Source organism: Miniopterus natalensis, chromosome 12 (genome assembly GCF_054644295.1).
Source record: "Miniopterus natalensis isolate mMinNat1 chromosome 12, mMinNat1.hap1, whole genome shotgun sequence".
Lineage (NCBI taxonomy): Eukaryota > Metazoa > Chordata > Mammalia > Chiroptera > Miniopteridae > Miniopterus > Miniopterus natalensis.
In genome coordinates, this window is record NC_142092.1 from 39,454,594 (window position 1) to 39,472,073 (window position 17,480).

At 40.5% G+C, this 17,480-nt stretch overlaps 1 protein-coding gene across 1 annotated transcript in view; it reads right to left on the reverse strand.

Moving 5' to 3' along the window:
* The window catches only part of PRUNE2 (prune homolog 2 with BCH domain), a 205,300-nt gene that overhangs the window by 147,106 nt on the left and 40,714 nt on the right, over window positions 1-17,480 (reverse strand). Inside the window, exons 4-6 of the mRNA XM_087822707.1 lie at window positions 15,061-15,203; window positions 5,195-5,347; window positions 2,624-2,718 (exon numbers count right to left, since the gene is read on the reverse strand). Of these exons, the coding sequence (XP_087678833.1) occupies window positions 2,624-2,718; window positions 5,195-5,347; window positions 15,061-15,203 (391 nt within the window). The remainder of the gene's footprint in view (window positions 1-2,623; window positions 2,719-5,194; window positions 5,348-15,060; window positions 15,204-17,480) is intronic.

The window sequence follows — 17,480 nt, forward strand, 5'->3', positions numbered from 1 at the left end:
AACTATTTGCAAAGTCACCTGATCCACTCTTGGACAGCTGGGTGAGCAGCACTATCTACAAATATGTGGGCCACACTTTATTTATTGTATGTTCAGCCACAGTTATCTGGAAGAAACTAACTGGGAAGGAATAAGTAGATTGACCTGGATGCACAGCTGGGTGGCTTTGCTTTTCTAGCTATTTATTTATATTCAAAAGGAAATAAAAATCAGATACCAAAGGGACAAATTTCAGACACCAACATGTACTAAATATTCGTATTTACCAAGTACCTACTATGTGCCCAGCACTGGGCCAGGAAATTAAAGGGAGATAGAAGTCAAAGATCATTACCCTCAATTTACTTAAAATATGGTCTAACTATAATTAAACATATGAAACGAGTTCAAAATTAATGGAAAACATAGTATAAGTTTTAAGTTGGCCATTTAGACTAAATTTTACAAAAGTTCAGAGGGTGGTTATAAAAAGTGGAGAATTTATAAGAATCATCACGGAGTAGCTAGGTCTTGGCGATGCTTTGGGGGACAAATGAGATTTATTAAGTCATAGGAGCTAAGACTATTTATTTGAGAATATATCTAGAGTTAAAGGGCAATTAGACAGCTGTTCCAAAATACACAAAATAAGATAGTGTGGATTCTGTCGTTATTTTTAAAAGTGAGGTCCCCAGGAATGGGAAAGGAATGCTGAGATGTAATCAAGTATAAGTAGGAACTGGGGAAATGCCAGGGTATCACAGGAATATCTACTGGGAAAAGCAAACTCTGCCCTTAACTTGGGGATTTTTCCATCTGACAGATTTAATAAATAATGTACATTTTCTCTTTCAAAGAAGATACAGGATATTACTGAGTTCCTTTGCTGTTTCTCAGTCATCTTTAATATCCCCATTATGCACAAGTGAAAAGTTCCCATTCAGCTGATTAGAGTTTAATCTGTGTGCCCTCTTTATATATATAAATGTCCTCTGTCTTCCCAGAAGATCACATAGCACTTCCAAAGATGTACTTAACCACCTGATTAATTACTGAGTCTCTGTGTAAATTACTGTCAAGATTAAGATGATCATTTTATCACTTTTTCAGCTTGATAAACATTTACAGATTAACATACCTGACAAAGTTATTTGTACACCCCTATAATATAAATGAAGGTACATTAAAGCTATGGTAAGGCTATAATAATAATAGCCTTCAAGTACTTTGCTAACTACAGACAGTTCCCTAAGCAATTACAAGATGTTCTAGGTTAATTTAGAGTGAAATTCAAACAAGGCATTTAAAACCTAATAAGATGCCATTAAATGAAGGAAGATAGGGGAGGGAGGAAAGGGAAAGAAAACCCTAAGGCTTGAACTAAGAGAAATGATTCTCAGAGCTACTGACCCTTGCAAGATCCATGTTTTCCTTGGACTTTTAGACACAAAACAGACTTCTAATTGAAGGTGATTATCTAGTTACTATATCCCAAATTGCATGTACTTCTTGTATTGAGTTATATCAACATCTAATTATGTGAAGCATTTATCAGTTTGAAAGTCCACAGAAACTGCTGAGTTTCTCCATACAATGAGAATGTGTTCTACAAACTATGAGACACTCTATGACCACCAAGTCTGATTATCTTTAGTGACAACAGTCTACCTCCTGGTACTCATCTGGATCCAAGAGCTGAATTACAATGTCAATCAACAGGGAATAAATTTTACAAAGCAATCACAGAAAAAAACACCTGGTTTGCTCTTGGGTTTTCTGAGGTGTGGACATCCATATGCATGGCCTGCTATTCCCTAGAAATGTACATATTGATACAGTCACCATTACCATGAGAAAAACCATAAAAGTATAGCAGCGTACTTTCAACAATAAAGATAAATTTTTTTAAAAAGTATAGCAACATTCTAGAAACCAAAAGACAAATTCCTATACTGCAATTTTGATCTCCATCAGTGTGACTTGAGAGCTCAGTGCCTCAGTCAGAGGTGGGTAGGTTGATCAAGGCAATATAGCAGTAAAGAAATACACAGAGTTCTGCACAGCGCAAATGTGCCTCTGTAAAATATAATTCCTATTAGTGAGGTTAATTAAGATTAACATTCAAGTCATTGAAAACCCCCAAAGTAGACAAAGGATAATTTGCCGAGGAAACACACAAAGTGTGACTGAGTCATTCACTGAAAGGAACAGAAGGGGGGTCTTATATGCATTCAATCAGTTTACAAAGGCCAAAGGACAACTTATTTTCCTGGAAAGGTTCTATGAACAATTCAGGGTGGGGCACAGAGGAAAACCAGAAGTGAATCCAATCACATATCTAATCACTGCTATCAAACAGGTTGCACACACGCATGGGTGCGTGTCTGAGCGTGTTTTTAGGTGTTGTTTTACTGAGGTGAATCAGACAGCACTCATCTTGGGAATCTAGGTTTGGCATTTTTCATCAACTTAGTATAGAGTTTTCACCCAAAAGAATAACCTGCATTTTTAATCAAACATATCACCAAGAGCATTCACAGCAAAAGACTAACACTGACTTATGTGGTAGAGAGCGCTGTGTCCCAGGTGCTGAGACTGCAACAGTGTGAAATCCATCGCTGCCGAAAAGCACTCCCACCCTTACCTCGAGGGCCATGTTCACGGTACTAATGGCCACTTTTATTTCTCCATCTGACAGTTCCTTTAGATCCTTCAACATTGCCTGCTCAATACTTAAACCTGTGGGTGAGAAGGGAAAACAGTATGTTTTATTTGGGGACTTTTTTTTTACAATTAATATCAAGAAATGATTATTCAAAGAATTTACCCTGTTAATTTCAATATTTCCCCCACTCATAATTCCTCTATCCAAATAAACACACACATATTAAGGCAAAATCACATTAGTGACAATATTTGCATCAGTTAGGATCCCAGCATGTAAAAAAAATTCACCCCTTCCAATCCAAAAGAAGAGTCTTCAGTGGCAGGACACTTACAGAGCTGTGGGCAGGACTGAGGGAGGCCAGCAAAGAGACAAGGGAAGGAAGCGGAGGTCTGGGCCTGCAAGAGGGGCTGCCAGAGACGTGGTGCCAGCTCAGGAAGGGAGCAGGGGAGGAATACTACAGCCTCTCTCTCCTTCCCTCGACCCCCACGCCCCACCTGTTACTCTCCCCATTAACCAAACCCATCCAGAAGACAATAATCTTCAGGGAGCCCAGAAGATTAAATACTCAGGGCCCAGCCTCTGGAGGCCAAGAGCAGACAAGGGCAGGGAATGGGAGGGGGAGGTGGGCAAATGAAAACTATAGCACCCATTATTTGACAATCTAGTCTAATCATACCTAACAAGCCCAAAATTTGCTTTCTGGCTACATTTCTAGTAGCCCCCATGTTTTCTAGTATAATTTTATTAAAAATGCACTTTATAAATGTGACCCATAAAACCATCATAATTAAGTGGTCACCCTTGTAATAGGCTCTGGTTATAGGAGCTACTGAATTCCTTGAACGATGGGAGGAATAATCCAGAGTCGTGAAGTTAGCTACAACCGCAGAGTTTTAGTCGGCTGACCAGTGTACGTCAATGAAGCCTATGGCCAAAACATAGGAAGGGGTCCGGCCTGACACCGAATAACCTCACCTGGGTTATCATATCTCACTGGACCTGGGTTATCATATATCTCACTGGCCCTATCCCCTTGGAAAGGAGACCCATAATGAAGCCCAGTAAAGCACATACACCCTTCCCAGATGCAAGAAGACACCAGAGCCCCTCACTCGCCCTCCTCCCGTTTAGAACACAGCTAAGCACAGCACCTGGGAAACACAAGGGACTAAATCTTTTTCTTTGACTGGAAGATTGAAAGGCTATAATCCAGCACACTGTGGTATAAGGTGATTCACTGACTATATGGTGACACTGAGTCTGGCCCAGTTTTCAAGATGACTGACAAAATGCGCCGCGTCGCCCAGCTGCACATGCCGCGTATCCACACGCGCACCTGTGACAGACAGCGCCCACCCGCGCCCGCGAGTCCCTGGCGGACACTCAGCCACCGGCATCTGCCTCTCCTCTCCCGAGGGCTTTCTCTGCCCACCAGCGGCTACTCTGGGGGAACTGACGGCCCCCGGGGCTGAGTAGCCATCCACATTCCGGCGATATACTGATAAATGTTAAGCAACCAGCAACAAAACCTGATTTTCAGTCTTTGTCAGTTTCCCTGGTGTCCGGAAGTGTACAGTGAATGCTCTCAGGCTGCCAACCTAAGATCAACCAACGCACAACATTTCTGAAACTTAAACCGTCAGCTCCTGGAGCTCGGATAAACAAGTTGTAACACACCACGGCACTCCTCGCGGGGATAACGCGGGGGTGCAACTTCACACTCTTTCTCAGGGTTCCCTGGTTGGACAAGGGCCTGCTTGCCCATGGATGGTAAAGCACCCCATCCCCTGCCAGTGATTCCTGGGGTCGCCTCTCAGATAAACTGCTTTGCCTCAGGCCCTGCCCCTGGGGGATTCCAAACTAAGGGAGAAAGCGATGCACCTTCAGGATAGACTGGGTTTAAATCCTGGCCGGCCACCTGCCAGCCACGTGTGATGATGGAAACGCCAAGACATCTCTCCGTGCTTCAGTGTTCTCCCCGGGAAACTAGCACCTGATAGGGTCATCGAGAGGACTCAGTGAGGTAATCCATGCAAAATTATACCATCTGAACCTTGTGTATGTTAGGCACTCAATGGATTGCAGCTATTCCTTATTATTATTATTATAAAACTGGTCCAGGAAATCCACTGTCTTGATAAAGCCTCGACTTGGATGACGATTTTATCTACTTGGCTGTCTTCTCTTTTTTTCCCCCCTCTAAAATGAATTGATTTACAAAATCCCATTGTGCTTGTCATTGCTCCTGCTCTAGTCTCAAAAAGAACGCTCTCGGTACAGAGATGTCACGCCATGATGCATCCGGGGCGTGCACGAGACGCGTGGGTTCACCGCACACCCAGACACGAAGGCCTCCGAGGAGAGGCTGGAGCACAGGCTGCCGGCTCCTGGGTGAGCCAGCACCACGCGCCCGGGGATCTGCCCCAAGCGTGAACAACAGGGAACAAGTGAAGGCGCGATGAAATTCGCCTTCTGGGGCCTGCCCATACTCCATGCCACAAACCAGCCTTGCTGGGGGCTGCGGCAGAGCCAGGGACGGTCACTCACCCTGAGCACCAAACTGGCTCTCCTGCAGCACGCTGACAATGTCCTCTCTTGGAGGTAAGCCAGGGAATTTTTCTTCCAGGATAGAAAGAATTTCCTCCTGCTTCTCTGAGATCTTCTCGGATTCCATGGTCATGTACTTGAAAAGGATGCTACCTAAGAGGCACAAATAAAAACAGCCTTAAACTTCCCACCCAGGTCAGGAAGGGGGCAGGAAAAGCAGTGTTTTCTGGCCCCTCCATCTATGCTTCCACTTCCAACTTCTTGGCTGGAACAGGGGCCTCCACCGTGTAGCATTCAAGAGGTAATTTTTAGAAAATCCTTGAGCTGCCATCTGCCCTGCCTCATTATTTCCCAGGTATTAATCTCTACAGCTTACCTGACCATAGCACACCCTACGGCAGAGTTTATGGATCAAGGAACAAAATGTGTAGCTTCCCCACACCCAATACAAACACATAAAAATGATCAATGTTGGCTTTGAATGGTTTCAGAATGGAAGTTAACAGAAGCTGTTTAAGGCTATTTAGCATCATTTAATATCTCCCTTCAGTATTCCCCTTAAGAGACCACAGGGATTGCTCCCATTCATTATCCCTTTGAACAGCTAAATGATGCATAATCCCACTATGAGCAGCAAAGCAATCTGAGAGGGTGGTGAACCTGGGTCCATCCCCATCTTCCAGCACCACACACAGCTCTACAGCTATTTACTATTATCGAATCATAAGTGTTTGCAAGCTGCTTCTAAATCACAGGCTTTCAATCACAATTTGCCAATATGAATGACCAACCTCTCACCAACTCCTGGAATTTCTATGCATAATCTCACCTGGAAAGAGGGGAGTTACCACCAGTGACATTGCTACAGGTAAGATGACACATACATTTTCAACATAAAGGGGATAAGAAATATCACTGGGGAAATACACAGGACTCTGAATCTAGGCCAGAACTTAGGAGTCGGCAAAGGTTTCCTAGAGAGAGTTAACCCAAGCTGAGGCTTGAACGATAATTAGGGACTTAAGGAGGAGGCAAGATAAGAGGGAGGTCATGTGCCAAGGCACTGAGGTGGGAGAAGGTTTGGCCAGTCCAAGGAATGGAATACAATTAATTAAAACAAGGTAGTATCATTTTAGGGGGGAAATGTTGAGATAGTAGGTAAGAGAGATTGACAGGGACCAGGTCATAAAGGGCCTTACAAGCCATCTTAAAGTTTGCCTTTTATAGTCAAAGGGAAATGGGGAGTCATTAAAGAGTTTTAAGCAGGGAGAGGAAACATTCTCAAATTTATGTTTTAAAAGAATCACTCTGGCTACCACTGTAGAGAATGAATTAGATAAGGCATATCTTTATATAAAATCTCAGCCAAGTAGAAATAGAAGACAACTTCCTTATTTTGATGAAGGGCATTTATAAAAACCAAATACAGAAAGCAAACAATACATTTAATTATGAAGTAGTAAAAGCCTTCCTTCCACCTCACATCCAGAATGGGACCATGCCTGCCGTGACAATTTCCATTCAGCGCCGCACTGTGAATCCCAGCCAGAGCAGTAAGGCAAGCAAACAAAGTAGAAGGTATATAAAATAAGTAAAGGGAACAAAGGAATAAAAATGTCTTTCCTCAGAGATGATATGTCCATGTCGGTAAAAAGCTCAAAGAATCTACAAATGAGCTTAAAATTGTAAATTAATTTAGCAAGGTTGTTGGATATAAGTTTAATGATACAAAATCTGTACTTCTATATACAATAACAGTTAGGCAATCTAAATTTAAAAATTAAAAAATTTAAAAAAACCCACTGTAATAGCATCCAAATATAAGATACCTAGGAATAAAAAAAAAAAAGTGCCTGGTTTACAGTCAAACCAAGAGACCAATTTCTTTCATTTGAGGGTATTAATTTTAAAATACATAATATAGAAAGAGAATCCTCAGAAGTTAATCTAACAGATTCTGCACTAAACAGAGTCCTATAGGATAATTCAATGAAAAGAGAATGACACTTGTGTTAGTGTGACTCGACAATTCGAAAGGACAGGAGATACTGACACAAATGGGAAGAAATAATGAGCCTCACATGGCCACCATACTCCGAGATGTTTCTACTGCATAAGAAAGGCTATGGCCTGACCTCAGCCAAGGGACTCAGCTATGGAAATTTTTTCTTCTTCACGTTAGACACCTGTTCAGCTACATACTGAGCTACACGTCAGTATCAGGATATACAGCAGCCAAAGGCACCCCTTCCCAAAATCAGACCTGTTTTTGGAGTAAGCTGATTTAACCCCTAGCAAATTCTGCAGAACTCAAAATATACTTAAACCCATACATACACTGTACCCAAAAGTGTCCCAGCTATTCATAAGCCCGGGGGAATTACAAACAAGCAACTAAAGAAAGCAATTATTATAAAATAGTAACAAACATTTCATTCCATTAGAAAAAAACCAACCACAGTATTCTTTGCTGAAAAGATTGGAGAAGTGAAGGACCACTTGCCAAAAGCAATTGCAATACATTAATATTAAACATGATCTAATGAAGTCAGAAGTTGTTTGGGGGAAACATCCACCACATTAAAGGCATATTCTGCAGGACAAATTCTTAGCAGAAAAGGAGGAATTGAAACCTTTTTTCTTGTCTCACCTGGGATTGATTTTTTTCATAAAACATTAGAGAATGAAAAACAGAGGGAGGGAAAGGGGGGGAAAAGATAGAAAATACAACTTAGCTCACATTTTTGCCTGAAAAGGGATGGAAAAAACAAGCATATCATTCAAGTGCTTAATAATCTTATAAATTTAAAATGTCTGAATGTAATAAGGCTTATCTTTGTATGGCAAAAGAATTAACTAACGCTCTGAGGTTGAGAAATTGTTCTGGTTTTACATCTTGCTGAAAAAAATAATTTCTTTCCCCTACCCCTAATACAGGCCTTTCCTCTCCTTAAGCAAAACAAGCCATGTAACTCCCTTTGGACTTTGTAACCATTTCAGGAGATGGATGATTCATTCTTTGGGCAAGAGAGGGGAAAAAAAAAAAAAGCAGCCGGCCCTGTTCCTTTCCTATTTGACCTCCTTAAAAGGATCTTTTTGAAGCAGTTAGTCCAGGCTACTAAAATAGCATGGGACTACTCGTTATTAAAGTTCAAATGGAGCTGCCAATAGAAATGGTTTCCTAAAAACCTAGGGCATGGCTTGTCCACGTCCTGAGCTAAGGCCAGTTGCTGTTACTTGTTTCCCTGTTCATATTGTGGCTCTGCCAAGCCCCCCCCCCCCCCCCCAAGGCCTGTGAAAGGCCTTTTGCGTGGTGTTGTCTTAGTGGAAACATGCCTGGTAATCAGTGGCTGAAACCCCATCTTTGCCAGCTGGTTCCTGGACACACACGCACACACACACACACACACACACACACACACACACACACACACAAACCCCCAATGCGATGATTCAGCAATTTAGTGTTTCTTAAATTTGGCAACAGTCCTCCAGTACACATCTCTGGGGAAATAAAAGAATATATGTTGAGGAGTCTGGCAGGTCTACAGTAATTGTTTGCTTTTGGCACAAATCCCAGGCATAACCAAATATCACTGTTAGGCCACCATGACTGTGTAATTTGACTTTTAGATAGTTCAGGCTGCAGCTTGTCTGAAAATGATAACAGATCTTAGCAGACAGTGGGAGGGAGAAGAGTCGGAAGAGGGAGGGAAGACAAGGGAAGGAGAAAGAAAGCAAAGAAAAAAAAAAACCACAAGAGCACAGAGAGAGGGAGGAGATGAAAAAGCGAATAGACATTTCCAAAACTCAGGGTCATTTATGATCTCATTTGAAAGACACATTTCTTACACAAATAATTAGAAAATAATCTACAATCTACATAAATAAATCTGTGCCTTTCCAGATGAAAGTTATGCTAGTGATCTGTATCCTGAAATTTGAGGTTACAGCAAGACCTAGCTAATGTAAGAAGTATTAATTTAAGAAAATGCAAATTATATCAACTTCATTTAATCCCCTACAAAGTCTGAACACAAGGTAGCCGTGGCTGAGTCACCTGTTGGCATTAATCTATATGTGTCCTGCCAGGGCCCAGCGGATACAGTGACAGAGGAGATTAGTAGAGAAACATAGTAGCTTATTTCTACACTGGCAACACGATACCTACTTCTACTTGGTTTATAAATGATCTTTTAACCACATCCCTAATAAGCAGGTCCTATCTCAATATTTGAATGCAATATTCTCCAATAATGCAAATAATTTATTATAGAGCTACAGCAGTAAGTATAAGACTTAAAAAATTCCAATATGACTGAATTTAAATATTTACTTCCTATATTTAGAGAAAAACATCAGTATATCTACAAAAGAAATTTGGAACAGAAAATAAGGTTACTAAAGGTGAAAAAGTCAGAGTCATTTATGATCTCATAAAGACTAAAGGTGAAGTTGACTGAACAATTCCCACACATTTGACTGGCTGAGAAGTGGGGGGCATCTGACACATTGTACCTAGTTCCTATATAAGCCGCTATTATATACGTTGGAGGACGTCTATGACATTATTAAGTGTCTTTTCAAGAAGACTGATGCAAAGAGAAAATACTTGAGACTTCGATGGTTTTTCTTTTTAATGAGGCACTGGTATGTGTATTTTAGTAATAATGTAAATATTGCAATTAATTTCTACTTTTTCATTGATTCCACGAAGCTCATATCCAAAGTTTCAAACCGAATATTATTTTCACTCCTTCGATTTTTAAATTATATCTTGACCTCATTATTCCTTTCTCTACATGGTTTTGTTTCCTTACTGGAACATTTTTTATTATATTTTCATAAGCCACTTCAAATATTCTGTGGAAGAAGGAAGGATATAAATAATGAAATAAATAAATAATAGATGACAGATAACTGACCTACGCAAATAGATACTACCGCTAATATAAATGTAGCAATCTAATAACAACGAGAGTGTACACCATATGGTTCTTGTTCCATAATGTATAAAACAGGCAAAACTAATCTGCAGTGTTATGGGTACAAGGGTGGTGAAACTAGAAAGATATGCAGGGCAGTGTGAGTCATGAAAATCAGAATGCTGGTTACGCTCAGTTAGAGAGGGACTGAACAGTGACGGAAAGGCATGCAAAGAGGTCATCCTGTTCTATTTCCTGACCTGAGTTATTGGTAAAGGGAGTTCTGCTAGTAATAATTCAGATACTTATGTCTTTATACTCATATTTTACACTCTTTCCTGTACGTGTATATACTTCATGAAAAGGTTAAAATGATATATAATATATAGATAGATAGCAACCAAAAGCTGAAAATAAAAGCAAATATTTTCAAAACAACAAGACATTTTCTAAAACTGTCTAGGATTTCTAAGAGCTAAAAAAAAAAAAAAAAAGTATTAATTATTAGAATGAGCAATGTTCAAAGTCTGGGCATTAAGAATGTTGGGACGGGCTGGAATGCAATGGAAATTAAAATATCATAGCACTAATTAAATCAATCTAGCCATAAAAAACAACAACAACAAAACCTAGAAAGTATATAAGCAATCTTGCAAAACTCCTTTTGTGGCAGAATTTATTGCGGGTGCCCTATGTGGCAGGCACTGTTCCAGGCACCGGAGACACACAGTGGAGCAGCAACCAGAACAGCGAGGTCTCTTTTCTCAGGAAGCTTACGTTCTCGAATGAGGGGTCAAGAGGGAGTAGGAGACTAGTGACAGACAGAAAGATAAGTAGATAGAATCACGCATTCCAGAGGAGGGAACAGCTTGAGTAAATCCTCAAGAGTGGGAAGAGTTGGGCATGTTTGGGAGGCTGACAGGCCCGTCCTTGGAGCACACGGGGAAACGGGAAAGAGCAGGCGAGCGTGTCAGAGCAGGAGGCCAAGGTTATGTTGCAGCTCCGAAGGGCGGGCTCTTGGGTTTTGAGTGTGATGGGTTTTAAGCAGGGAGTTGACAGGACCTGGTTTATATTTTTCAAAGGCCATTCTGACTTCTTCGTAGACAACAGGTTTCATGGAAGAAACAGGGCAGCGGTCAGGGGGCGATCGCATTAGCCGAGTAGAGACAGAATGGTGGCTTGGATTGGCTTATTCGTAGTCACGGTTATGTTCTAGATGCGTGTCAGCAGGACTAGATTGTGACCTGAGTAATTGGGTGGTGGGCAGTGCCCTTTACTGAAATGGGGAAACGGGATAAAAGCAGGTTTGCAGGTACAGGGAACTAAAGGGTCCCATTACAGCCGTGATAAAGGTGGTAGAGCTAATCACACATGCATGTGGAGATGTCCCGTGGGCACTGGATATAAACCTGGAATTCTAACAGGAGTTACTGTTGGAGATTCAGAGAGTCACAGCCTAACTACTATATTTAAAGTCTCAGAATTAAATGAGATCAGTGTTTAGAGCAAAAATGCCCAAGATAAAGTTCCAGGGTACTGCAATACTTAGAAGTGGAGCAGAGAGCAGCTAACAAGCACAACTAAGGAAGAGTGGGCCCAACCTTTTAGGAATCAAGAAATGCATAGAGCCCTAGCCGGTTTGGCTCAGGGGTTAGAGCCGTCCCTCAGACTGAACCGTTCCGGGTTCGATTCTCGCCAAGGGCACGTACCTTGGTTGCAGGCTCAATCCCCTGCCCAGGTCAGGGCACATGTGGGAGGCAACCAATCAATGTGTCTCTCTCACATCGATGTTTCTCTCTCTCTCCCTTTCTCTCCCTTCCACTCTCTCTGAAAAGCATGGGAAAAATATCCTCAGGTGAGAATTAAAAAAAAAAAAGAGAGAACGCCTTTGAAATATAGATTCATCCACATCAGTATTTCTCTACCCCCCCCAAAAAAAGAAATGCATTGAAAATTACTTTGTTAATTTTTTCCAGCATAAGAGGCTAAGAGGCATACTTAGGGTGCTCTCCAAGGATTGAGGAACCAATACCTTGGCCCACTTGAAACCCATTTATAGCACCCCAGTGCGCCTCAACATGACGTGTTCTTGGATATGACCACGGGAACGAAAGGCAAAGAACAACCAAATTGATTAAGTATTTAGTTTGTAGGAAATGCAGATTATTTTTTTTGGTACAAAGTTTATAGTAATATATTCTCCATAGAGTTCTAGTTATGAAGCTTTTGAAGACTCTTCCAAGTCTCACAACATAGAGAAGTGGACATTTTAAAAAATTCTTCATGGCAAGAGTGTGCACAGAAATTCTGCATTCCTCCAAGACCTAGAAGAATGCATAAAGACACATTCTAGAAATGTGCGTCAAATTAATGTTCACTTTTGAGCACCCCAAAACACAAGTAACATCGTAGCTATTTATAGAGAAAGCCCTTCAGAATGAGAACTTTTTATTATGAAAATAAAGATTGCTAAAATTATTTATAGGCACATTAAAAAAACACACCTCCCTTTAGGTTTTGGTGTTAGCACATGACTGGAAAAGTATGAAATCTAAGTTTGAGTTTAGTGGATAATACAAAAATTAACTTGACTCCTTTCTTATATTTACTTAAAATTCAGGAGCTTTTAAAAATTGCCCATTGCCCTTATGAACAGTTATCTCTTTAAAGTCAAATTCCTTGGGTCCTCATCCTTTGGTTCCCTCTGGGCAAAACCGTTCAGTGGAGTTTCGTCTCCCCTCCACATACGTAGCACACGTATGCACACATGCCCACTGTGGCCAAAGGTCTCCAGGGCCCGCTTTCCACCTATGTCTTCTCGCTCCCAGGCTCCAGTGACTCTGCTCTCATGACAGTATCAGTATTGGCAGTTTTCACAGGTAGAGGCCCTTCCTCCTCTCACATTCCAATTTCCAAGTGACAAGAAAGTGGTGTCACTATTCTGGCTGCTTCCCAACCCCGCTTCAAGCCCAGCCCTAAGAAAAACCAAGTCTTTACCATAGCTTTAATTCTTGGCAGCTTTGCTAACTAAAACTAAGGCAGCTAACAAAGGGTTCTGCATTCCTTCTAATTCCCTAAATCTGAATATCACGATCAGCAGCATCAACAACAAAATCATCTTCGTACCAATGTATCACAGTGTGACCGATAATTTTACTATTTATACAAAATCATGAAGATGAACTGTTCACTGACTACAATTCTATCCTTCTAAATAACACATGGATTTTTTTGAACAATGAGCCAAGCCTTCTCAGTTTGCAAACAAAATATCAATCAACTTCCCTCTTGGCTGAGATCCCCAATTACCTTTATTTTGCTTTTGCTCTGTCACAGAGATAAATGATTGTGCTTACTTAGTTTAGTTGAGGGCACAGTTTCCCATAGAGCATTTTACAGATGTCATTAGCCAGGAAAATATTTTAAGTGGGTTCACTGGGGCCATTAGTTCTAAAACATTTACAGGAACTCTATGACTCTTATACCTTTTCCCTTCCAAATGGTGGTAGAGACGGAGAAAAGGCTTTAAAAGACTTGAGTCAACTTATCAAGGGTCAAAGATTACTCTTGAAACTATAACCTCACTTGCTTAATTCTGTATAAAAATTCAATTAGTATCCTGAATGTGCTGAGATTGCTTTAAAGTACCTCTCCCACCCTCACTAATATGCCTCTGTGAGCTGGTTTCTCTACTATGTACGTTACTAAAGTGAAACATTATCTCTTGTAACATTGTCATTAATTCAATCTAATTAGATGTTTTAAGCAAGAAACAAGTTCATTTATCACATGAGAAACTTAATATTTTTACATAGTTTACATATTGGTATATATTTGCACAAATATTAGGCATCAAACTCAAATATTGGTACATATGATGTTTGTTTAAACTGTGCTTAGGCATGTAATATGGGGAACTAGCTATCTCACTAACTTTTTGTCTAGTTTTGTTTATGCTTTCAATGAAGGATGTGCAGGTTTTATTTTCTTTTTCCCTATGTGTTGTCAGTTCTGATTATATTTATTAAAATGTGACTCTGTTGAATCTAATAACAAAAATTGAGACTTGTAAAAAAATAAAAATAAAAATAAAAGACTTGAGTCAACAGTCTCTTGGTCTTCTCCTTCCTTTTTAAATTCTTTCAGCCTATTCACCACTGTTTTTCACTTTCTTGCATGAAATACTTCTGAGAAAAATCTATGTCTGCCATGTTCAAGATGGGGTATCGAAAGGAAAAAAAGCAAAGCTTAACACAAAACCCCAAACTAAGTGAGACAATACAGAATTTTTGTGGTGATTTTGTGGCACCAAACTCAACTGACAATTTCTAGCTTGGAAATCACCTTTTGGAAGCAGTGGGTCCATTGCTGGAGATGAAACAGTGATTAGGGAATAACTGATGGTTCCGGACCAGAGCGCCTAAGGCAAGCTGAGTGACAATGGGATGCATTACAAGACGGGCGAGGAAAGAGGTGACCACTTGGCTATAAAAGTCCACCTTGCACAACATCTCCAAAATGAAAGGTGCAGTTTTGCCATCCAAACAGTATTATATAAACCAAGCATGTACCCGTATCAGGAGGCAGTTCAGCGTGGGCATGTGGCACTCTGGCCCATGTCACACTGTGGGGCAAGAGTCACCTCTGGGAGCCTTCGAGGGCCAGAGGAGCTAGTCCAGCGCCCGGCAGAGGGGCAGGAGTGCCATTTAATATTCTTGTCTTGAAACAACAAAGACCCTTCATGCCTATTTTCAAATGCACATTTTTAACATTCAATATCATGCTACTCCTTAACAAACTCTTTACTCCCCGCCTCTCTGATGAAGCTTCCCGCGGTCTTTCCGGGGATTGTTAACCCGAGAATGGATCGCGCTCTCCGCATGAGCGAGCTGAGAGACACTCCATTAAGCCTTCCAGTATTTAACAGAAAGGGCCCCTCACCTCTCAGGAGATGAGCCAGCTGCTCGGTGATGAGCTCGGGAGCCTCCTGGAGAATCTCCGTCACCACCAGGGAGGAGGAAGGCTCGCGGGACCCGGCCGGGCTGATGACCTTGACGACGGCCGACTCTAAGGCTCTGTCCTCGCTGGGGAGCAAGGGCGGGGGGGCAGAAAGAGACAGGGCGTGGCTGCTTACTCTTTGGGATTGTTTAATCTCTTCTCCCACCAAATGCCTTCCTCCCGAGAGCCGAAAACATAAGTGCAGGTGACTCAGAAGAACCTTATTCTATGTGTTTTCACCTTTCGTGTTAAATAATTACGTCCCCAGAGATTCTTAGAGCACCTTCCCACCTTAGCACTCCTATCTCTTGTTTTGCTGCTGGAAAATAATAAATAATAATAATAGTAATAATATAATAGTAATTGCTAATATTTATTGAGCTTCTACTATGGGTCAGACACTATAATTTTGAAGTATTATTGCATTTCATACTATAAAATGACCCTATGAAATGGGTTCTATTAAATTTCCATTTTATAAATGGAAAGACAGAGGCATGGAGAGGTTAAGAAATTTGTCCAGTGTCAGAAAGCTTGTAAGTAGGCTAGCTTGTATTTAGATGCTGACAATCTGGTCCAAAAGCTTGCACATCCAGTTATAAGGCTGGAGAGAAAATACTATTGGATTATTTATGTCCACAAGCATTTTTTAGATGTGAGATAATGTTGGCTTTTATCAAAGGCAGGAAGAAAAACATGAATAAAACTAACTTTGCCCAGCGGGGCATGGCTCAGCAGTTGAGCATCGACCTAGGATCCAGGAGTTCAGGGTTCGATTCCCGGTCAGGGCACATGCCCGGGTTGCGGGCTGCAGCCGATCAATGACTCTCTCATCATTGATGTTTCTATCTCTCTCTCTCCCTCTCCTTTCCTCTCTCTGAAATCAATAAAGATATATTTAAAAAAACACAAAAAAACACACCAAAAAAACTAACTTTATTCTTTCAATATGCTCAAACCAAAAGAGTAGCAAAGAAGGAAATGAAGATTTCAATTTATGTTTGAAAAGTGTTCTATTTCATAAACAGTCTTCAAAGCCAAAGTTCACAACTTCAGTCTCAAAACAAGCAAAATTTTTCAATTTTAATTGGTAACAAAACTCTTCCTAAGATTTCAATTGATACACGTTTCATAGCTCACTCCTTTCGCTTTTTCAACTGTCTTCTTTTTTTTAATATCTACTTACATTTGTTGGCCTGAAAGGTTCACACATAAATTTAGTAAAATCATGTGATCATTCTGAATACTGATAAATGAAGTCGGTCAAATAACCTACCAACAGCTCTCGGCCAGTTATCAACAACTGATTGATTGGTAAATATTAGTCAAAAGAATTTTTTGTGTTTCAAACACCATGGGGAAAAAAACAGCCCCACACAGGCAAATCCTTTTCAAAATTCATCATAACTGTGAACTGCATACCTGACATTACAATGTATTAATACCTAAATATGCTCTCTAAAAAAAAATGGTTAAATAGAAAATTAGATACTGGTACAAGTTTTTATTTCATGTAAATGAAAGTTAATGTCCACTGGTTAATATCATCAACAGTTAGCAAATTGGCAAACTATGCAAAAAAACTTAATATCTAAAACCACTGAGATGTGTAACTTTGGCTCTTCATTCAGCAGCACTAGAGAGCTCATCAAAGGGCATCTTCATGTTGGGTTGTGGGGTCCTTGAAGGCAGAGACTCTGTCTTGTTATTCTCTATGTACCGTTAGATTCTTATACTACTTAGCAATTCTTACATACTTATTGAAGGAGGAGGAAGACCCAAGTTCTAATCCAAACGCCTCTACTAACTGCATGTGGTACCTTGGGTAAGTCATTTGCAACACTAGAAGTCAGATTTTTTTGTCCATAAAATATGGAGTTCCAACTATATGAACTTAAAAAAAAAAATCCTTCCTGCTCTTCTAGTATAAAATGCTATGAGTGATAAGCCAATAATCAAATGACTTTCATGGCCCACCTACGTAAATTTCCATTTCACTACTGAGATTTCTTTCTTTCTTAAGAACCTTTCTGTTTTATTTAGGGTTTAATTTCTATTTTTATTACCCATTATCAGCATCCAGACACAGGACAGTTGCATTGCTATAACAAAGTGTTTGAAGTGGTTTAAAATTCTAATTTTGGTCAATTTTACACAAACTTCTCACTCAAAGATGTCATACTTGAAATGCAAAAGTAAAAACAAAATCGGCATAGCCCAGACTTTGCCGTAAGGGAAGGAAAAGTATTTCCTTTTCTCTGAATGTCCTCTGCCTTTAATACATTTCCCTAAACCATAAAAATCATGAACAAGGTGATGCTTTGCCCAGAAGAGCCTTTCTGAGAAGACCAAGCCTCCAGAGC